This window comes from Egretta garzetta, unplaced genomic scaffold (genome assembly GCF_000687185.1).
Source record: "Egretta garzetta isolate BGI_Z169 unplaced genomic scaffold, ASM68718v1 scaffold354, whole genome shotgun sequence".
Taxonomy (NCBI): Eukaryota; Metazoa; Chordata; class Aves; order Pelecaniformes; family Ardeidae; genus Egretta; species Egretta garzetta.
The window spans coordinates 988,662-1,013,078 of NW_009259593.1; the positions used below are offsets into that span (position 1 = coordinate 988,662).

Genomic DNA, 24,417 nt, shown 5'->3' on the forward strand with positions numbered 1-24,417 from the left:
TTTAACTGGCAACTCTTTCATTTTGAAGCTGGTTAACTAATGAGGTATGATAAAACAGTGGCTAGCTGATTAATCTCTGCAAAGTATGCCTCAAACAGATTAGGAATTTTTTTATACATTAACATAAGTCACATAGAAGACACTTCTCTTCTTTGTGTTTTAATGGATACCCCACAATATTACTATACTTTAACAGATTTCAGAGGTAGTGCTTGTAAGATGGCTTGTTAACATAACTACTAAAAGCTCGCTTTTTGTTTGCAGTTCTCAGTGGCCTCTGTTCTAATGACTGTCCTCGGAAAATAACAGTAAGTATAAATACAACTTTGCATTACTATTTATCTTCAAATAAGCTCAGGTCTAATTATACCAAAACCTCCACATGTTAAGACAGTTTTTGACTGGAAGAATGTGTAGTCCCAGTCATGACTGGCTGCATATTTAAGACCTATAGCTTTCACCAGCTGCCTGCTCAAGAGATCAAATCAATTGACTGATTCTGCAGTGTTTGTTACCCAGCATCATGGGGGCTGGGATATACCAGAGACAAGAAAAACTTGTGCAATACAACTGGATGCCCAAACTGTGTAGTATGCCAAGTCTTGTTCTGGGCAGTCAGAAAGGCCAAGCAAAACTCATTATGGGACAGATTCAGCCAAATAGCCACTTCTGAGCTAAAATACAGTAAGTGGGTACAATGAAAGATGGAACGGAAGGAAATGTACTTGGTTCCGATGATTCTGCAGATAGCTACGCATACATATGCTGATTTCTATTTGAATTATTTTAATCTTCTCCAGAGACCCTGCAACTCATCCACCAAACTTTCAATTAGCAAATTGTTTAGCAATGTTCACAGTGAAAGTTGGCCTAAAAGAGGAACTTAGAGGAATCAAAGCTAGCATTAGCACTTCAGCTCTGAAAAAATATGAAATCAAATTTTAATTTGAAAATATAAAAACTTTAAATGGGACCAACTTTTTCTTCAACCCTATTTTAAGACACAAGGTTTAATTTCTGATATAATCAGGGGGGTTGATAGTAGTATTAGCTTAATTACAAAACTAAAGGGAGGATTGAAAAAGCAAATTTTACAACAGATGTTGATTGAAGATTTCATTATCAAGATCATTAAAATACTATTACCTCCAATGTAAGAGAAGTTCTCTGTCAGAAAGTAACAGAGTTATGCAAGACTACAGCTACTTAGTGAAAAAAAAAGAAGAAAAAAAGAGATTTTCACCTTATTTACACATCTTTCATAGATCTGTATTAACATCACCTTTGTGGTCTCCTTATTCTTCATTCTAATCAATTTTTATTTTTCAGGCTTTGATCCCATCTCATCATTATCACTTATTCTTACCATTTAGAACTTACTATTTCTTGAGGCATGATGTGAAATGTGTCATCATCTCTTCTTTTAGTGTTCTTCCTGTAATTCATTTGAAAGATCTTTACTGGATTTGATGCCCTAATATCAGCTTGAATTCAGCATTTAAAAAGGAAAAAAAGAACATTCTTTAAAATATATTCTTACAGTTGACCCCCATCTTCTCCCTTCCCCCGTAGCAGATAATTGTTCCTGCCCCCTTCTTTCTTAGGTGCATTTGTTATGGTTCATCACCCAGTAATCCACAACTCCCTTTGATATTTTTTTAATTTATTTTTTATATAATTTTCTCCCCATACTTTGTACTTTGATGTTTAAGTACATTTTCTCCCTCAAGAGAATTTGCTTAAAATGGTTATTGGTACTCAACCACTTTCATAAATTAAACACTGCTAAATAATGATAACAAAATTTTGAATTTGTATAGTTTTTTTTCAATTCAGAAAGACCATCAAGATAGTGCATTCTCTCAGACAATATCAAATGAGTTCTGATTTTTTAGACCATGCAGTTATTTCTTGGAATGTTTAGGGGTTTTTTATTTTACTTGTAACTTCCAAGGAAACATTAAACCTTTTGCCAGAGGACTGAATAGTATTGCTTTCTTCATGAGAAACTAAATGTTACTTAGCCAACTGATTAGCCTTATTTTGAAAATTAATTTCCACATTATGCTATTACCAAAACAGTTGCAAGGCTTCAAAATTTTCCATATCAAAAGGAAATCATTAATCTAGAAACATTTATCTTTGGTTTACTGTTTTATTACTATAGCTTTGTCTGTTCCTAAAACTTTGCGTGTTTTTTTTTGTTTCCCCGCCTTGTAGCCTTTTGGTGTTAATCAGCCTGGTCCTTACATCATGTACACTACTGTAGATGCAAATGGATATCTGAAAAATGGTTCAGGTAAGAACCTCATAATGAGAATACACATGGCATGGTCTGTCTGTATATACTTCTCAGCAACCTAGAGTTGGAAGGAAGTCTACAGAGTGAAATGGGACTGGGTTTGAATAGTGTCTTCAGTTTACAAGGCTGAAAACCCCTAACTTTCTCTTTTCTCTTTATAGATTGCATATTTGTTACAAACATTGCAACTGCATTCTTTTTCCCTTTCTTCTGTCCCATGCAAATTGGGTTTGAACAGTTGGTTATATCTTGCCCAATCTGAAAAATCGTTGAATACAATATTATCAGTTTGTGAAGTAGCTTAAGCTCGTAATGATTTACTTTTTCTACCCAGTCCTTAGCAATTATGTGTTAAGAAACAACAGTGGCCTTGAAATACCTAAAGAGAATCTTGTAGCCACATGAAAAAGGATCAAATATTCAGTAAATACAGGATGTATTTTTTTGGAGTTGTTCGCTACATTTGGCAGGCTTCTATAAAGTCATGAGTAGCATGAGAAAGATAGAGAGGCAATGGCTGCATCCTTTCATGTAATGAAAGAACTACAAGGTATCAATCAATCATTAGGTGACAGGGTCAAAATAAATTGAAAGAAGCAGTTCTTCATGCAACCTGTAGCTTAACTAGAGGTTTAATCACATGAGATGTTGGAGATGCCACAGTTAACTGAGTCCAAAACCAAAGTAGACAAAAAAAAAAAATCCATTCGGCCATGGTCCAAGCCCAATGTTAGAAGAATATCCTGGGGTTTATGCTGCCTTCCTAGGTATGTACTAGTGGTTCCTAGAAGACACAAGTGACTGTACTAAGTGGTCTATTAGTGTAACTTAGGACTGTTAACCTTATGACCATGATCTCATAATGGACGCACTTCTTGCTTAGGCAAAAAATTCCACGCTCACAAGCCAAAACATGATCAGAATATGCACATCTGCCATTCTGACTCCTTCCCAGTGATGGCAGTCATCTGCATCTGTCATTCAAGTCTTATTTTAAATTAAACTCAGATTAAAAAAAAAAAAGTTTCTCATAGTTCACTGGGAAAACTGTATTCTGTATAACATTAATTTAAATAATAGCAATAATTTAGGGGAGAAAATGCTGATGTGTTGAAGTCTTGAGTCAATGATAATGCTCTCACCTTGAATACTGTGCTCAGGACTGTTAATTCCACCCTGGAAAAAATACAGAGAAAGAAGATGTCCTGAAATATGAACCATATAGCTGCAAAAACATGTCCTGATACTCTGTAGCACTTCTGTATTTGTACATGCTTAAGTATGGGTTTGAAAACTTGAAAGTATTAGCCTACATTTTAATCAAACTAATAATTAATGCTAACATCAAAATGCAGAGTATTTCTTCTAATCGTTGCACAAATTCATTTTAATGAACTAATTGTCCTGCCAGTTGTACACTCCGCTTCATTGCTCTGAAGGTTTTCTTCATAAGCTAAATTTAAAAAGAGTTTACATATTTAGTTAGAAACACTTAAAACCCCATGATGAGTTTAGAGATTTTTATTTACACTACACTCCGTTAGACTGTCTGACCCATGCCCTTAGGCAGCCGGTTCTGGTTGGGTAGCAACTGACATATCTCATTATTGCAAATTACCAAGATGAAGGCTTGCAAGTTTTGTCAGAGCTAATGTCAGAGCTGAGTCACAGTACAGCCTGTCTTGCTAACCATATCAGAAAATACTGGTAAAGGCCTACACAGGATCTTCTTTTCACTCAAGAGCCTGGATTCCTGGGGATGGGAAACTTAATTCAGTACTGCTGTCTTTTTGATTGTTTGTGGTCCCTAATAACTTTTGAATCCACTAGCGTACTTAAGTCAATTCTAACAGGAGCATACATGTCTCAAATAAAACTCTACCAGTTCTGGAAAAATCAGCAATTCATTAGAAGACAAAATTCCACATGAGAAAAATACTTTAGACTTCAATAGTTATTTGGTCTGGTTTTGTCCTCAGGTTGGCCATATGGTCAGCATGCATGCCGTTGCAATTAGCCATAGACTGAAATGTTCTTGCCCAAGCAGTAACGAAGGAGCACAGCAGAAAGCAGCTTAGTGTACTGTGGAGAGTTTATCGGGAAATGGAATATAAGGCTAAAAGACGTTGCAGGTTCCATACAGGAAGTAGGGCTGCTTGCAAAGACATGCAGGATTCATATTCATACAGACATCCTTAGTTTCACAGCTTCTGTGCTGGTTTTGAAGGCATTTTGCCTCAGGACAGGTTTCTAAGAGATTCCTACTGTGTTAACAATATGACTTTAATCCACATTGGAGTGCCTTTTCTTTTCTGTTCTTCTTGGGTTTTGGCCTCTTTTTGTTTCCATGTTGCATATTGGCATTAGAGTTGAGTTTCTGATAGGATACCAGTAGGACATACATTGTTCAATACAAGCAATTTGTTGTACCTGTTCCTTTTTTTAAAAGACATATGAGTACTTGTTTTTCAAAAAAACAAAAGTATAAACTGTTTGGAATGCACTCCATACCTTAGTAAAGAGTGAAAACTCTTCTACTTTCACAAATTTGTATAATAAAGATTGGAGTTCACTAATCTCTCCTTATGCTGTTAACTAAACTACTTGCAGTTGATCACTGCCCCTCTGTACTCTTGAGGGCTGTCTTCTTGGAACATGGACCTATTGATAAGCTTCTTCCTGAGAGCTCCTGTCAGAGTTACTGGAAATTACTGTAATTTCCATATTACAAAATTTTTTTCCAGCCTGCCCCTAAAAGTTTGTTGAGTGCATTCGTCGGGTGAACATGCATCTAAATGAAGAGATCGGTGGTTTTAAAGTAGTGTAATGTACTTAGTCCTTCAGGCTCACTAGGACTCAATGCAGGCCTACCTAAATTTGGTGCACCCGTGTGAATATAAACTAACTTAATGAAACCACAGCTTCACAGTTCCTTTGGCCGTGTAACTTGTGAATAGATACCTACACACAGTATTATTATCGGAGAATCAGGAGTACTGATGAATAAGCCTGTTTGCCTAAGTAACAAAAAGATGGGTTTTGCATAAGAAAAGAAACATATTAGTAATACCACCAAACTGACCCTTTTTTTTTCTTATTAGAAAAGTGCTATAAAATGTCTATAAATCAAAAAAACAACCTTTGCTTAGATCTAATTATACTTATTTAGATACATTGTTCGTGTAGTCAGAGAGGTTTTTAACTTATTTGTAATTAACACAGTCTTCAGACTTAGAAATCTGATGTTTTAACTCATACAATGCATTTAAAAAATCATGTCTAACAGTTAGTAGAATCTAAAAAATCATGTCTAACAGCTAGTAGAATCTATATTACTAGATTCTTAAAATATTTTATATTTCAGATATCATAAATAGTAACTGTAGAGAATTGAAACTTGGCATATCTGAATGATATATTACATTATGCTTTCTAAAATAAATTTGATTTTTATAAATTGACATAATTTTAATCAGAAGATGACAAAATAATGGATTTGTGGGATCTCAAGTGCAGAGTATCTATTAAAAGGTTAATTCACAGCAATATAAACTGGGTCTAAGCCCCACCTTGAGGAAATACAAGTTTAGATGGGTTTGGTTTGTGTATGTTTGACCCTTTGGCACTTACTACTTAAGCAAGCTTATAAAATAACCCAATAGCAGAATAAAGATGTTCTTCCAACTACAGACCTCTGTCATGGAAGAATGCACATAGCTTACAAATTCCTTATCTCTGTGGGAAATAAAGCTAGCTTAAAATTTGGACCTATTTCATGTATAATTTTCTTAATTTTTTTTTTCTGTTTTTCTCTTCCAAGAACATAAATATACATTTTTCTTAAATGTTATCTTTAGTGTTTGGTGAGTTCGTTTTTTTTGTGGTTGGTTGGGGTTTTTTTGGAGGAGGCAGTGCTTTTAGAAATGCAATGTTTTTACAATTTACTCTAAGAAACGGCTATCAAGTATGATTTAATACTGCTGTAGTACCATTCATCTTCACTGCTACCATATTTACAATAATAAAAACCTAACAGAGTCCAATCATGATGAATTTCCCTTTCTGTTTTGGCATTACGAAATAATGGTAATGAATTCAAAGTGCATTTATGACCCCAGCAGTATTGCTACAGGGAATTTTATAATACTGTCTTTGATCAGTTTCTCAACTGTAATATGTTAATAGATTTTTTGAGTCTATATAATTCCTGCAAGAACTTTTCAAAGTCACGTCTTCTGAAGCTATTATATTAAGTTTGTAGCTAAACTTTCTTCTTTACAAGTCCTACTTGTAAAATTGAGTAAATGTTCTAACTAGAATTACTGGCCTACAGGTTATTATCTTGAAAAACAGTCCGTTACATCAGAATCGTATTGTATTTGCCTATCAAGAAATACCTCATGCAACACTTGTATAGGTGTAGTGGTGGGCAATACTAAACCCACATGGCATCTTTTCCACATTAAGCTTTTCAAAGTATGGCACAGATATACTATTTTAAAACTAATTTCCATCAACTTATTTGCATTCCTTATATAATAGCATGAAACATTCTATATCTGAAGCTTTTAATTTTATGAAAGCAATAATGAGATGATCTGATATCTTGTACTCATATTTTTTAAGCAATTACTCTCTTTCCCAAGAAGTAAAATGACTAACAACATAGTTCTTTTTCTAATGAAAACAGTGCTCACCATTCCTTCTCCCCCCCGCCCCGCCCCAAGTCAGCTGATGCTTTTTCTTGTCTTTATTGCTGATCTTAGCAGGGGAACAGTTATTGGCTCGACCACTGAAACTAAATTATCCAGTCACCTTAAGTTATCCTTCCAGCCCTGGGCTAAAGTCAATCATACAGTACTCAAAGAAATGTCCTCCATTCTGCTTCTGATCTTCCTAAGTCTGCAGGTCTTTAGTTCTGAATTATGGTATCTTTCATGTATGCAATATTCATGCAAAGAGTAAAATAAAAAGGCACATATGGCTGTCCTTATCTAATTCATTTTAAGGTTCTTTGATCTGCCAAGCCTTAACTACAGCAAATTTGCATAATTACGAGGGGGGGTTTAAAACATTGTTAGAATTATTCTCTCTCCTATTAACATTCCAGTATGTTGTTAAAAGATAGCAGAATAATAATTAGCACATATTCTGTGCTTTTACTTTCACATTGCTCAATTCACTTGTAATCTTACAACAAGAAATACTGTTAAATTAGCTACAAGGAATAGCAATTGCCAAAATGAGCATTAGAATTGAGAAGTACGGGTCTTACATCTGTGGTTAATAGCTCCACAGGCCTTCACTCTCCAAGAGGAAATTCAGTTGCAACAGCTTCAAATATATAAGGAATTTTGTGCTTGAGATCAGATCAGGTCCAGGTGTAAATCTGGGAGAAGTAAGCAAACTCAAATTTAAGTCATGCTTTCTGATCTGTTTCCTGGTATCTGCCTTCTTCACTCCCCATTTCTTCTGGTGGTGTTATTTTTAAGGAGACCCCACAGTTAAGTATGAATGTCAGCCTGGATTTTCAGCTTTTCATCTCCACTTCCAGGCTTTTATTGGCTTCTAAGAAATTTCTACTATTATTCTGACAGGGTGTTTTTCAGCTGAATCCTGAAAGCAACAATGCATAGCATAAACTAGTGTATGATAATTAGGGTATAATATCTAAAGTTGAGCACAGCGTAAATCAAAGCTGTTCTTGGGGTGAGGGAAGGATACATAAGATGAATTTAAAGCTACCCAAAAGCAAGTTGTTGGGCAGTGGTTTTTTTGTTGTGGTTGTTTGGGGGTTTTTGTTGGGTTTCTTTTTAAACTTCAGCATCCTAAAAAAAAAATCATTGGTGATAATGAAATAGCCCTACTAAATCTCTTTCATTCTGAATAGAATTTTGCTTAATGACTGATGCCAGATAGATTACTGCAGATTACATCTATAGTGCTCTATCTGATAACAGTTCTCACCTTGGCTAAAATGCAGACATGACATTTTTGCAAGCTGAAGTGGGTCCCAATAATGATCCTTTGTGTTTTCTTGAGAAGGCTACCTACTTGATATGTTTGGTTTCATTTATTTTATTACCAATAACACAAACTGATTTTCTTAGAACTCATGTCCTTGTGGACCCAGAACATAAATATGATCAGATACTTTCAATTTAATATGGGGCAGCTGTTAATTTACTGAAGTGTTTTCAGAAACTGCACAAGGATGGTTTCATACTGTAGCACCAGCACAAGACAGGCATTTGAAATTTGTTACTGCACTGTTGCTTGGTCAAGGGCTGAACAAGTCAAATGGCTGGGTAGTCCTGTAGAGATTTCATACTGTGAACATCAAGCTGTCTTTAGCCATCAGCACCTTTTTAGCATCTTTTTCCTTCTGACACCCCTTCCCCTTTTACCACAAACCCCATTTTTCTGTCTTCCTGCTTGCTTTCTCTTTTTCCTGTGTAGCATATGAACCCTCAGATACCTTGTCTTTCTCTCCTGGCCTTGAATTCTGCCTGTCAACATACAGGCAGATAGAAGAATAAGACTGGTAGCTATGCATTGCCATAACCACAGCGATACTGGCTGACTCCTTAGCACATTGACAGCTGCAGCAAAATAGCTCACGGCTCCCTCTTGCCATTTTTGTGATAAGGACACCTATGGGAGGGAGGGCCTGTTATTCTGTGCAGTGTGTGGCATACACCAAAAAAAATTTTTTTGGATGTACCAGGTGTCTTGTATGTTCCAGATGAAGCCTTGTGATTGTGCAAGCCAGGCCCAACCTGGCTGGAGCTTTGGGTTGATGTATTGTTTCAGGTTTTCACTTTTTTTTTGTGAATATCTTTTGTGTTTCAGCCCGTGCTACAAACGTCTTAATTTTCTCTCTTAACATACAAAACATGCCGATAGAGTTTGAAATAAATAGGATCATAGTTGCAGTTTATGTCTACCAAAAATCTTAATCCTGTGGGCCAGGAACAACAGAGCAATACATGTTTAAGGTTTACTCAGAGATCAATATCCAAACATAGGCATAATATTATCATATTAATAAAGTCATTGAATTGCTCATATGGATCAAGTCATAATTTGTTTAAGCATCTGTATGACTGAAGCTGTATGGACTGATAGCCTTTGCAGTTCTCATCTTGGAGCTCTTTCATTTTGCTGTGTTTGCTTTGTTTTGTTTTAAACCTTCCGTGGCAGAATGACCTTTCACATGCTAAGTCGTGCCCTTCTGGTTTTTTGAAATCTGCTTACTCTTCCCTGTTGTTGCATTGAGTTCTCATGCTGTTTAACCAAATTGGACTGTGAGGTGAACGCAAATGTTTAGCAGCTATTAAAGTAATGCGTTTAAACATAAACATTGCAATATGTACCAGACAAAAGCAAAATAAGCTTAATGTCACTGGCCATTTGTCGCTGCAGGATTCATTGTGTAGAATTCCACTATATAGAAAGAAGAGTGTGTACATGGAACAAGCTGGAATCATTTAAATAATTGAATAGCTGGATTCTGTTAAGAGGGATTTTCTGGTTGCTATAGGTGGGGATACCCTGCTAGTCTGTTTTTCTATATAACTTTCTTTTGTTTAGAAAACTTACTTGCACTTGTAATGTTGCATGCAATACTATCAAACTTCAAATATTTAGGCTTTACAAATTAGACAACTTTCCCCTGTGCAACGGGTTGGAATATCAGCAATAGGATGATTTTATTGTTTGTTTGGGTTTTTCTGAAGAGTTTTTAAAGAGTTTCTAGTTTTACTTATATAATTTTATGGTGTAAAGTTATTCTTGATGAAAACATATATTCTCATACCAGTGCATCAGACTCGGAGTTTGGGCTTTCAGAAGTATCACAAGTGTTAGCAGCACTGCAAGTAATAGATATCAAAGTTGCAAGTGTGCACTTTCAATCCCCTTTCCCCAGTTATTTCTGGAACTCCAGAGAAAGGTATTGCAGAAAAAGTTGAGAGGTGAAGTTATATACTGCATTAATCTAAAATTACTTGTTGTATGGACTAATGAAAAGAGGCAAACAGCTATGTCAGAAGAGGGAGACATCATCAGCCCTTAGAAAGTTCAAATTACCATTGCATAATTTTAAACAGAAAGAGCTCTTTCTCCACTCTTTTTCCAACCAGTGACCTACAAGTCCAAAGGCAGCTATAAGGGAACTGAATTAAAGTTTTCAACTAAAGCCAAGGAAATCAAATTCTCCAACTTTCTATAAAGTGGAGTTGATGGGGTTTTGGTTTTTTTCTAAAAGCCGCTTTATAAATTCTTATACATATTGCACAGGTATTTCATTATTATCAGTTATAGTTTCCCCTTCTTTTGCAGTAAGTGGTTCTGGCATATTTTCAAATGAAATAAGGATCTGCCACTTTCAAAGGATGGGGAAACACTTTGGTGTGCAATGTAGCACAATACTGATAATCGCTGTAAAGTATCACTAGTGTTTCAACTATGCAGCTTAAGTGACACACGTTCACTGTGAAATTTTACCTAACTCTTGAACTGGCTTTGTCTTACTCCAGCTGTTGCATGCATGTTGTTCACAGCTATGCAGCAAGTGGTGCAACTTCTGTATGTAGCTTTTGGAGTAACTTTCAGTTTTTCTAGGATGCGTATGTGTATCTAATCTATAAGAAAGCAGTTGTTCATGCATTGACCTCAGTATTCAAGTAGATGATGGTAAAGAAGAATTTAGATGCAAGTCTGAGACTGGAGACTGCAACTCAGATATGATGTTTTACACAATGAATTGGGTTTTTTACCAGAAAAACTGCCTACATTGTCAACAGGTACAAAGACTGTATGTCTAAAACAAAGCAACTCCTCGTTACATTTTCTAACTCTGTTAGGTTTTGGGTTTTTTTTGACAAGTTGATTCACACTTCACAAGTATCTTCAGTTACTATTTTGGTGAATGTATTAAAGCTTCTGATAAATGCATCATTTTGCAAATTAGAGGAAAATACAGCAACTGGAAGAAATAATGACATAACATTTTTATTTATGAAAATACATTTAGCTATTCAGTCCTCTAATATATTGAATTTGGGGGATTTCTGTATATATATATGTAACTACTGTATTTTGAATTAATCTGACTGGCTTTAATGGAATACTTAAATGCAAATGATATTTTGTCAAGAAAAGTGTAATAAAAAATTAGAAGAATGGCACTTCAAGAGACCACAGGTTTGAAATTGGAGTTTCTGTTCGTTTTTCAATGTCATGTAGTGATCTTGTATGTTCTGCTCTATTATTCCATAAAATAAGCTTATTTAAACTGACTGAACAATATCAGTATTGTGAATCTATTTACGTAGGTGCGACTAGACTGTTCATAAATCCAGTATCATGCATTATCAGTTCTGTTTAAAGAAACAATAGAAGACATTGCTTCTACATGTAAATGCAATCACCTTCCCTTCATAAAGTTAAATTGGCTTCGTTTAAGCGCGTATGCTGCTTAGGTGTAGTCACCCTGAAATAAGCTGTTGAGGACATTGCAATTTAACTCGGTGCATACTGCGCTACACTTAAGCTTTCAGCAAGGTTAACATCAGTGTAATGGAAACAGAAGGGAAATGCCTTAATTCACATATAAAAGAACAAGTACTGTATATGTCATAGACGACACATAATTCTGTTTTTCAGACAAGACTTTCAAAAGGTTAATGATATGTATTGCTTTAAATTTTATATGCCAGACTTCAAAAATAAGGAGATTGATTCAGAGATGTTCAGAATGATTTCTGAATATCAAACTGCAAAATTTTATAAGGTTTGGCTATCCAACATCATTAGCTATTTCTTAAAAATTTGGTTTCTGGCAGGCTGAAACCACTGAAGACCATGTCTTAAAATGTGGAGCCTTTTTACTCTGCCCAAGATTTTTGAAGCAATAAACTTGGCAACTTACAATTTAAAACAAAAATATAAACAACAACACCTGTACCAATACCATAGCCCATGATATCTGGGTGCTTCCAAATAACTTTTTTGAAACAAGCATAAGGCAAAAGACATAGTGTTGAGTAGTCTTTAAAGGAGTATTAAGAAGTAGTAATGTACAGCATGAAGAGAAGGGGTTTTTTAATTCTTGTTTATAGTAACAGATCTACTGATGAACCAAAACAAACTGTGAAGCAAGAGCCACTTTCTCCATCTTGCTTGCATAGACTTCCAAAAGCTTAAAGAACAATCTTGGTACTAAGAAAAAAATCCCACCTTCCTGAAGATAGAACGGTATTTTCAAATCTCCTTGGAACAAGCAGAAAACTGTTTACAGTAGTTTTACAACAGAGCAAATAGCTAGAGTTGCTATTTAAATTAAATTTGAAATATTTTCTTAAGTAAATTAATTGCCACTGACTGAGAACTTCAGAAATTACACTAAACTGTTAACAGTACGCTGTAATTTCTCTTTTTATTTTTAATCTTTGTTCAAGGTTTTTGATTCTCAGATGAATGCTTGTCATTCTTAATTAGTTGTTTGCAGTTCTAAGTGGAACATTTGAGTAACCATTAAACTCTTATAGAATTTATGATAGATGTAGGTAGAGTAAAGCAAGAAATAATCTCAAGGATCTCATATTCTTAGTCACCTTTAAAGTAAACTAGAACCTTTGATATGCTATCATGCCATGTCCCAATTCTAAAAGCAAATAAAAAAAGGTATGTGCACATTTTCTGCCTGCTATGTAGAAGAAAACATTCCTTTTTGACCTTTGCAAATGATCTATTTATATCCTGAAGCATAAGATTTCATTATCTTTATCTTAGTAGGCATAAGAACCAGTGTTAGTAGCCATGAAATTATTCAATGCTTTTAAGAATTCTAGCTGTGGTATCTGAGACTCTAACCTCTTTAAGGCTGACTGCACACTGTATATGACATTTCCTTTTATTTCTTTTAATTTAGTTGGCATTCATTTCATTTGTATGATGAAAGAAAAAAGGAAGAACTCTGTTGCAGTCTCCTTGTAATCCTAAATATTTCACTCAAAAGTCATTCTAAAAGCTTTTCAATGTTAAATATTACTTTGGGAAAAGTCCTTCAGAATTCAGTATTAATGAAGCAAATTTTTAAAGACAATTATTTATTATGTTCTAGCATGATTAAGTAATACATACCTTATTTTTTTTTATAACTAAGTCAAATTTAATAAACCTACCTTTGTTCCTTGCTACTTTTATATAGGTAACCAGTGCTTTCAGATACTATGTGCTTACTCAAATTTGAGAATTACTCAAATTTTAGATTTGGAAATTGAGACCTAGAGATTGAGCAATTTAGCCAAGATCATGTAAGGGAAGTCAGTGACAAAGCAGGGATAGACTCAAGACTCAAATCCTGTACTGTTATCTCAACTTACTAGAAAAATCCCCGTTTTTAACGAGAAAAGCTGCTTAGCTAATGTCTGCTGCAGGTTCCATAATCTAGAAATTCACCTAACAATGTACACAGTACACCTTGCCCTCACAATAGAGGACTGAAAGTACAAATCCTATTTAAATATTTCCATGACTGCTTGCTTGTTACATGGTTCTGCATGGGGAAAAAGAAAGTAGGCCTAATCTTCAGGAAGACTGTTATTGTTTCTTTTTGCTAATAGCATCATTTTAGTTTAACAAAAAGGGTAACTGTATCAACCTGATTTTTTCAGATGGCATCTAAGTGTATGTAGTTGACACTTACCTTGCCTTTTTAAATAACAGTAATACATCATATATACCTCATGATTAAACAGGCCTGCTACAAAACATGCCTGACAGCATATGGCCACTTTCTTCCTAAAAAGCTGGTGGAGGAGGGCGGGGAGGCTCAGAAAAATAGAACCATGAAGTATTATATTGAATAGAGCTCTGCTCAAAATTATCATCGTCCAATATACAAAGTAGTTTATCCCCCATGAGAGGATACAAAAGCTGAAGAGCAGCTTCTGAAAGTAGGTGTCCTGACTTGGTAGTCCCTTAGTGTAAGAGCTTTTATACTGCTCCTGTACACTTGCTTTCCAGAGACTTCCCACTGGGCTCACTGCTGCTTTACAGTGGCAAACGCATGCTTGCACTCAACGGGCTATCTCCAGGAGTCAAGAATGGGGAGTTTGTTTCTGCTTTTTCTTGAAAGGATGTTTGGCTTTGCCAAAGAAGTTGTGGTGGTGGTTTGGGAGTTTTTCCCCCCTCTGTTTACCACAGCTGTGCAGTGTAACTAGTATGGCCAACAGCCAGCTGTCTGAAGCAAAATACTAACTTTCAGAATTGAGCCTTGGAAGAAGGTGTGAAGAGGTAGAAAGGAGTTGGCTGTAAATTCATTACAAAATGCGAACTCATGTTCTTGAATTCACATTCTGTTATGTTTTGTCACTTAACGTATAATTTCCAATTTCAGGCATAATCTGTCAGGTGTCAAAACAGAGAAAAATCTGACACTTAAAAAATACTTACTGTATGTCATATCTTCGTGGAAAAACTGTTTTTATTGATCATGTAAACCTACTTGTGGTTGTCAAGTATCCCTTGAACACATTTCTATTAATCTGGTGAAGGGCTGAATTCACTGCAGTGCTTATTTTCTGGAGAATGAACAGAGAATCTACATAGGACCTGAATCAGTTTGCCAGAAATTAAAATATTACAAGATTTTTATTTAAATGGAATAATCGGATACTTTGGAAGTGGGATGTTGGTGAACCTGTTGATAGCTGCAACATTGGTCTGTTTCCCTACTGCCTTTTCAGAGAACAAAGGATGTTATTTTTCCCCTACCGTGTCTCCTTTAATTATTTATAATTGCATGCCCTCACTAGGACCTAACTTGCAATCGCTGTAATCCTGTTGTCATTAAATCCATTTATTATTTGAGAATTTGTTCATGAGAATTTACTTTGCTAATTCTGTGACACAAGAAAAACCAGTAGTTACTGGTTAACACTAAAAAGAATCAAAGTGAACCTTCACATGTTGAGTCTGAGCTTGTAAATCAATGGGGAAAAAGACTTGATGCTACTCATAGGAAAATACACATAGCTGATTTCCTCTCGTCTTGTAACAAATAGTAGAGATTCAGTTTAACATAGAAACGGTGCTCAAAAGAATCATTTTACTTAAAAATCTAAAGCATTTAGGCTATTCTCCAAGTGAGTGCTCACAAATAGTTTGGATTGAGTAGTGGGATTGAGCCTTTAAGAGTTAAATAATCATGGTTGGTTAAAGTTTTTTTAAAAATATTTTTATTACTGACTCTGAAACGTGTATTCATGTAGAAAGTTGGTGGATTTGGGTTGGGTGTGCTTTTTGGGTTGGTTCGTTTGTTTTCAAAAATACTTACTTGGGCTTCTTTTCTAAATTTTTCAGCTGGACAGCTTAGCCAGTCAGCACATTTTGCTCTCCAGTTGCCATACAATGTGCTGGGTTTGGGACGTAGTGCTAATTTCCTCGACCATTTGTATGTTGGCATTCCTCGTCCTTTAGGAGAAAAGGTTGGTTGAGATTTAAGATTGTCAAGCTCATATTTATGGTGTTACCTTTCCTAATAGAGTTTGGGTGGAAATACTGCTGGGGACGCTTTTTTTTTTTTCAGAAGCAAGAATATCAAAGTAGTAAGTTTGAATACAGAAAAGTTTGCCTAAAAGAACCTTGCGTGCCTCTCTTTTGGGGGGTGTATAAGCTCTGAAGTTACCACTAAGACCAAAAGATGACTGAAGCCGACTATAAATGTTAGCCACAGGTATATAGTGCTTGTTTATATGGTAAATGTGAATTAGATCTGAGGATCCAATTACTATGATCTCAGCTGTAAGACTTTCCTGGGGTTGGTCTGGCCAGCCTGTGAACTCACATAATCCTTTCTTGCCTTGGTGATAAAACCACGATCAGTATGATGGGAGGTGGAGATTGCCATGATTATCTAATCTTCAGATGAAACATAAAAGTAGGGTCCTGACCATTTTCAGTCTTTAAAGATCTGAGTGTACTACTTTAAAAAATGAGGCATTCAAATTAGCGTACTGGCCAAATTCTGATCTGGATAATTGCCTGCCTCCTTTGTAGAATTGGTTCTTTTCTTCTTTCTCTGTTATGTTGTTGCTTTGTACTTTCTAAGCAGATGCTATGTTTCATGTCAGCAAAAGTTTGCTTCTTACTTTTTCTTCTTTTTTTAAAAGCACTTTGGAGCGTTCAGAGTAAAGGTTTTATATAAATGTAAAGGAATAAGCTCTTACATTTAAAAATTAAAAAAGAGCAAGTGGGTTTTTTGTTTGTCCTTTTATATGTTTCAACAGAGAATTTCTTTGCTTTGAAGTGTATTGGTTTGTTAGGAATTGACATAGCCTTTGTTTTTCTTTCAGGCCATAAGAAGACAAGAATGGACAGCTATCATACCGAACTCCCAGCTTATAGTTATCCCCTATCCTCACAATGTTCCTCGAAGGTAACTTCATCATTTTGATTTGCACTTCACAAAATTAGATTAATACAGAGTTTAAATTAGGCGTTATGTGTAGGTTTAAAAATAGTCACTTGTATAGAAAGTAAATTTAAGAACAATCTGAGAGGGGGTGTCAGTTCTGTAGATATAGTTGCTTCTGTGACTAGGCAGAATACTTCTCAAGTATTTACACAGACTCTTAGTGCCCATAAACAATCAAAATCTATTACCAGCTCATACAAATAATCAAAATGTATTACCAGCTCAACTCCTGTAAATAGTAACATATATGCTATATTTACCAGCATTCTTTTTGACAAATTGCAAGCATGGTAATGATTGAAGCAAGCATTTTCGTTTCACCAAGCATGCAATTTCTGTCTAGTTGCATATAAAAGCTTTAGTTCAGCCCTTCTGAATGCAGTATCTGTTGCCACAGGTATGATTGTTTTTCTTTTAAGTAAAGGTGAATGGGTTGGCTACACAAGAGCTCGAACACTGAATTCACTTTGCAATTAAAATGTTTATCCCAGAAAGAGAGCACGTTTCTTTCTTTGCTATTAGAGAAAACATTAGTCACATATTCCAGCTGCTTTTTGCCGCTTGATCTACTAGTGAGGTCAGTTGAATTTATCATGCAGAAATGATTCTGACATCAGTTTCAGCAGTTAATTTTACTATAGTACAAATACCAGTTAAGAAGTGCCACTTGAGTTGCTAATTAACAACCACAGAAATAACATCTGCCCGATGAAGAAAATTTACTTATAGACTTGAGGTATTTAAAGGTACGTGTTATGCAGAAATGTTTCTGTTGTCTTATCTTTGAACTATTTTTGCTTTCCTATAAGTCTATGGACACTGTAGAATAGCAGAGGATAGAATCCCCAGGAGAAATCGGATTTTGTAATAAACACTTCTTGAATTGTTTCAATTTAAATTCTTAAAATCATAGATATGTTGTCTCCTGAGAGGTCTCAGTGCTGCCTCAACATAGAGCCTCCCGCTGACAGCTTCCAGCTTTCCCATGATAGGAAGCCTTGAGTACAAAAAGGATGTTAGTGAGCCTCAGGACCCCACAACATTCGAGCAATGTCTTCCAGAAGCCCTTAAAGTGCTTAGCTTTGCTCTCCAGCATTCTCCTGCCATAATCAACTGGTTCTGTTTTCTACAACTGCAGTCGTCCCTAGGTGAACTTCAGACTGAGAGATGCCTAACCAGCTGGACACCATGAGCCTGTCCACGGGGAGCTCCTTGTGTGGAGGAAACAATCTATTTTACAGGCTTATTTAACCTTGCTTCTCCATCTCCCCAAGGCAGTTTTGTGGAAGGTTTTCCTACGCAGTTTACTTTGTCCTGAGCAGGGGTGGGAGGTAAACCTCCTAATGAGAAAAAAAAATCAGTCCCTGAGGATATCCATAGCATTCCTAGAAAGTTAAATAGAAACTGAATTTAGACATGGCATTACCTGGAAGTAATTATATTAAGCCATATATAAGTTAAATCTGTTTTCTGCTACTTAATGAAAGGTATTAATGTTTCCGTGGATTTTCTTCTTTTGTGTAGCTGGAGTGCCAAGCTGTATCTGACCCCAAGTAACATTGTGCTGCTAACAGCTATAGCCTTAATTGGTGTCTGCGTTTTCATCCTGGCAATAATTGGCATATTACACTGGCAAGAAAAGGTAAGCTTAATTAACTAGATTTTTTTCCTATATTTTCTATACTATTTTACACTTCCTAATATTTTACAGTCTCGTACATTAGGGTTTTTTGACTAGTTTTCTGTAGTGTAATTTCTGACACAGACTGCATTAATTTCCAAAAGGTGTTTGTTATTAATTCAGTATTTACTGCAAGCTAAAAAATTGGCGTTGTTTTTATTTAAGCTCTAAGACACTTAAACATGGAAATGAAGAGCAAAATGGATAAGCTTTTGCCATTAAACTGTTATTCCGAACTAAATGAGATAGTTTTGTTTCATATCTAAGCTTTCTATTCTGGAGAGTTTTAAGGAGCACTTTTTTGGAAAATGGGAACATAAGCTCAGCTTACTTGAGTTCTGCTGGTAATCTAAAAATAAGGCAAACTTCTCTTTTTGTGTATTTATCTTTGCTGATTGCACTGACATTAGCATTCAAGACTGTATAGGGAGTCAATCGTGTGCATATTGGCTGCTTTGCTCTCTGAATTATACATGCAGCGTATAGAAATCCATTGATTTGAAGAAGCATTTTGAAAGGGCCTTTCATGTCACAAAAGAAATGCGTTCCCATTTTTCTTAACTATGCTCAGCTCACAATCATATCCAACTGGCAGGATTGCCAGTAAATGCTACTACATACCCAAACCATAATCTTAGCTGTCAAATAAAATTACTGCACATTTTGACATGGTAGAACTGTTTGTTATTTTGTGCTTGTGGAAATAAAATGACCTTGTTAAACATTCAGATAGGCTTTGCGCATTTCATGTTTAAATAAAACACACACAGCAAAGAATAGTAAGTTTATGAGGACTGTCCTTAGCATGTCCTACTGTACCAAGAAAGCATTTCTAACTAGTAGCTAGGACTATGCACTGGCTAGCTTTAACTCTATCTCCAACACATCTTAAGCAACAGGACTAGCAGAAAAAATACTTGGACTTCCAGTTGCAGGATTAACTACATATAACTCCACCTGAAGAAATGGGAGATTTAATGTCAGCGTTTAAAACAATTCTTCGTATAATAATCCATGTATTGTAATGTAAAGAAGCACTCAGCCCACAGCGAGTGCTTTCTGAGCCATTTTAAACCCCATTAGGTAAATGTGAATTAAGTAGTATATTGGTTATATTATAAACTCATTTCCAACAGCTGCATCTTGCTCAAAATAGGCACAAATATTTGGATAAATAGTGTGTGTTTTCAGACTCCTGTAGAAACATTTGTTAATTCCTGTAACTTTCTGATTGATTTTTACCTTCCCAATTTTTAGAAGAAATGGTTGAGGTACAGAACAAATAAGAATCTTGACCAAGGCTGTATTGTTCACTGACATGACTGGGAGTTAAAACAAGTTCCTTGTTTCTAAGCTTGTTTGTGGTTTACTGCCTCTTTCAGTAATCCTCTCATAAAAATACTGTTCTGCCTAAATGCTGTTTCCCCTTACAGACTCTAGAGTACCTATAGCAAAGAAAGGAATGGGAAATGTACTGGCAGTTACAATCTCTTCTTTTCCCCCCCTGAGGATATATGTGTCTGTAAGCTGCAGTGTTTTATTCAGCAGTTAAAATAAACCACATAACTTTGACCTCTGCAGATAAGTAGTAGTAGGAGCCGTTTGTCTACAGTAGTTCTTACACACTCGTCTGCCAGCCAAGTATTGTATTGTTCAAATAACTGTAGGGTTTATGGATAGTATGTTGCTCTGTCATGCCATAGAAAATTTGGAGCCATTAAAGAAAAAGCTTTTAAATCTCAGCTACTAGTTTTTAGTTTTGATACATCAAATGAAAGAGAAATTGAAGAATTATTTAGACCATTATTCATCTTACAACAATATAGTCTGCTATATTAGCTAAGGACCTTGATATTCCTGTATGCTGATTCTTTATAACTTGCTTTGTGGTCTTGAGGCTAGTCATGTGAGCACTACACATTGATGATAATACTGCTAGAGAAGTTTTGATGGATTCATCAGAGTATCAGTTACTGTCAAATTTGAAGTAGTAATTTTTTCAGGAAGCACACAAGAAATGGAGTGAAAATTGCTTTCTAAGTGAGACTATAAATTTTTGTGCAATGTGACAAGCATTTCAATGTAGGAAAGAATATGCCACTCCCTTCTTCCCACCCCATTTTTGACATTCAAAATACTACTGATGTTGATAAAGTCCCTGCCAAAAAGCCAGGCTGATATCTCTTAAACTCCACTGACAGCCCTGCTGCTGCCACAAAATGTAGTAAAATCCATAGTTAATCCAATGGAGTTGCTATCATACATAAACACTGTGATGAGGAAATCTTTGGCCTCGAGCCAAAGCAGATGACAAACTTTCATGGCAGAACACATGCACTGATTTCTACCAAAATTGTCATGTATATTTATCAACTGAGATACAAATCTGAATACCCACACAACAGCATACTGTCAAGGCTGTTCTTCATTCTCCTCATTAAAAAAAAAAAAAAAAAAAAAAAAAAGTATAAGCAAGCTAAAAACCATTTAAATCTGTTTTGCTAAATTCTCTTATGCTAGCATTTACACATACTGCCCGTCATGACAAAAACAGTGTTTTCTAGAAAAGTTCACACTAGGTGTTCAAAAATCCTTTAATAAGTGCTTTCATACACTGTTACTGCTTTAGAACACAAGAGGAGGCTTGTGGGAGAGGACATGTTTTTACACATTACATGGATTATAGCTACAATTTAAATATGCTTTTTTCCAAGCGCCATCCAAACTACTCTTTCAGCAGATCAACATGTGTTCTGCATAAATAAGCAGAGATGCATCCTACCTCACATTTTTGTAATACAAACAAAAACATGGAACATTTTTAGCCTACTTAGTGCTGTTAATTGTTGGTTGAACTGCCATCTTTGTCTAAATTTGTATTTAACAGATTTTTTTAGAGAGAATCTCATTTTAAGTGTAACATAGATGACATTTACAGTTAATCCAGAGTAATTTCATCTCGTATTTACAACGCAGACTAAATAAATGCATACTAGGAAACATTATTTGGTTTTGAAATATTCCTTTTAAAAAAGCATTATTAGAAATAATAGAAAATAATGGGTCATAAATACTAAAACAGCTGAGCATTAACAGCAGAAGCCAATTTTGAGTAGATTACTGCTATTTCAAACTGACATCTTTTAAAGGCTAATTATTGGGGCCTTTTACTAAGCTTTTTGCCTTTTGTCAAATGAGTGACTTGGAAAAAATCAACCATTCTCTGACATTTGACAACTCATTTCTGTAACTGTGTTACTCTAGATCCCACAAAGTGTTTTTTAAATTATTATTTTTCAGAAAGCAGATGACAGAGAGAAGCGACAGGAGGCTCATCGGTTCCATTTTGATGCTATGTGACATGCCTTAATATTTATGAAGGAGCTGCTATTCATTTGCTTAATTGAAATACTAAATTCTGATCTGTAAAATGATTACCGTGAAAATACTGCTGGTGTGCTATTTGTAAATGTTGCGTTATTTGATATTTATTTGGAAAGTATTAAAATTAGACCTGAATGTCTCATAAGGCCTTTCATTTAACAGACTGTATATAATAGCATTCGGTCTTTATTTAACAGAACTGTAAAATAATTTTTCTTAGTAAAGGGATGAAATTGCATGTACCATTGTTTATGTACCACCAATTCTTTAGTAATATTTGATAGAAAGAAAGTTGTGTAAATAAAGTTTAGCATTTCAGCAAGCAGAATACTTTGTACCACTTGAATTGGTCTTGTCATTTATACATTCCTGCAAAATAACCTGCATTTCTGAAAATTAAGCTTGAGCAATTTCTCAGATAACTTGATCATTAATTATTCTGAATGTACTAAATGGTGCTTAACCTATTCTGTATTTTTCTTTGTTTAAATCCATATGTGCAATGGTTAAAGAATTTAGGAACTGGAGAACTAAAAAGAAACCTGCAATGTTAATGCTAGTTCGGTAGCTCATCATGGGATAGATGCAGTATTTATGTGTGTTAGTTCTAGAGAGAAGACAACACATTAAAAAATTAAGGTCATAAAAATGTATCAGCATTACATAAACTGCTTTTATAATTCAACTATAACCACATTTATTTTAGAAAGGTCTAAAGTCGTTATGAAAGTAACTTTCTTTTTTTTACTTACAAGAAAGGTATGGGATTTTTTTGTTTGGTTTTGTTTTTAACGAATTTCAAAGAAACATTTTGGAGTGGAAGGAGAAGGAATGAAGACTGACTCCCTGAAATTTATTGCTAAGGGATGAGATACACAAAAATTAAATTAAGAGTATAATAGGACACTCAGAATAAGCAATGTACGTTATCTATGTACACTACTATGCCCAAATTTCATAAGGCTGTGATAATTACATAAGACGAGTAGCTCAACTTTCTGTATTTAAAATGGTGATAATGTTGCTCAGTGTACTTTGGATCCTGGAAGAGTCTCTAAAAATAATCGTGCTTTTATTTAATAGCTGTTCCTTAGTGATATGAGTCTACACAATTAATTGTGCATTTAAATCTGTCAGCTTGCATCCTAATAAATCCTGTTTGATAAACTAGAATGTACTTTCTCAACAAATACGAAGTGTTGGTCTTGCAGGCAATCACCTCTGCAGTAGGTATCTATCTCCTCCGGTCTGGCACTTGTCCTGTAACCTGCTGTCCTATAACACTACCTTTGCTTGATGCTACAGGAGCAGAAAAGAGAGAGCACATACAAAGCTGAAGTGATTACGTCCACCCTGAATCACAGTCAAACAATTTGCTACCATGGCAGTGCTGAACAGTGACCCATTCATACAGCAGCACCGAGCCAAAAATCAGAAAAGTACTGATAAGCAGTCTACTAAGCTGTGAAGTTTTACTAGATATTTCTAATATGAACTGATCAGATTCCAACAAAGGAGACTTTCATATTACATTGCTGTTACTATTCAGGATAGCATATCTCCTTAATGCACACCTTTAATATTTCTCTCAGAGTGGCATGAAAAGGTAAGATTTTTTTAGATAAATACTTAATGCTATTGGACTTTTTAAACTGCATTGATAGAATTTGCTCCAGACAGCAGAAGTAATAACGGATTTCATAATTAAGAGGAAGCACAATTCTATATATTTTCCTGTCTTTTTCAGATGGTTGGAGAATAAGGCTAAATGCATAATGCCACTGTTGCGGCAAAGTTGTCTGTAGCCCTCTATCACAATATAATAAACATAGATTAGCCTCCTTATGTTTTTTGGAAAAACAATTAGGAATGAAATAACCTCATGCTGACATTTAAGCTGTTGTCAAGTTAACAAACAATGAACTCAGTATCTTTTGCTTTAAGGTATTTTGCATGCTCTGTAGTGCATCATTGCATCACTATATACAGTAAGTTATTGGTGCTTTAATAGCTTGCTTATAATAAACTTTACCACAGGTTCTAACTACTCATAGCTTGGCTCGCAACAGTATATGCATACTATTTTGAATTAAGGCATTAAATATTGATAAACCTCTTGTCAAAGGTTTCATGTTGTACTTCGGTTTTCTATTCCATAAGCGTCAAAAAGATGTTTGGGTAAAGTTATTACCCTTCTACCAGTAAGTTTAAGAAAGCAGAATCAATTAGAAAGTGTAGTTCCAGGTGATTGTCACGGTAACTGAGAAGCGAGGAGTAGTTCTAACTACATAAATTTTCAAAATCCATCCACCATAACACAGCCCTGGTGAGAAATGCTATTGGAAGGCTTCTTCAGTGTGAAATCTCACCTATATAAAAATACTGTTGACACGCCAACTGACAGATGGCTGTTGAAATACCATCTTTCTTTGTTCTCATTTTCCATGAGAAGCTTTAAGACTGAATCTTACTACCAGATTTATCATTAATGCACTATAATCCCCCAACAAAAGAACCAACTTTTCTGCTGCAGATTAATAGGCACATTCTATACACTATGATATC

At 35.3% G+C, this 24,417-nt stretch overlaps 1 protein-coding gene across 1 annotated transcript in view; it reads left to right on the plus strand.

Annotated features, from left to right (window-relative positions):
- Nucleotides 1–23,938, plus strand: part of ITFG1 (integrin alpha FG-GAP repeat containing 1) — an 88,679-nt gene extending 64,741 nt beyond the window's left edge. Inside the window, exons 13-18 of the mRNA XM_035893625.1 lie at nt 265–308; nt 2,221–2,299; nt 15,674–15,798; nt 16,666–16,748; nt 18,312–18,429; nt 21,769–23,938. Of these exons, the coding sequence (XP_035749518.1) occupies nt 265–308; nt 2,221–2,299; nt 15,674–15,798; nt 16,666–16,748; nt 18,312–18,429; nt 21,769–21,828 (509 nt within the window). The 3' untranslated portion in view covers nt 21,829–23,938. The remainder of the gene's footprint in view (nt 1–264; nt 309–2,220; nt 2,300–15,673; nt 15,799–16,665; nt 16,749–18,311; nt 18,430–21,768) is intronic.
- Nucleotides 23,939–24,417: the final 479 nt, after the last annotated feature.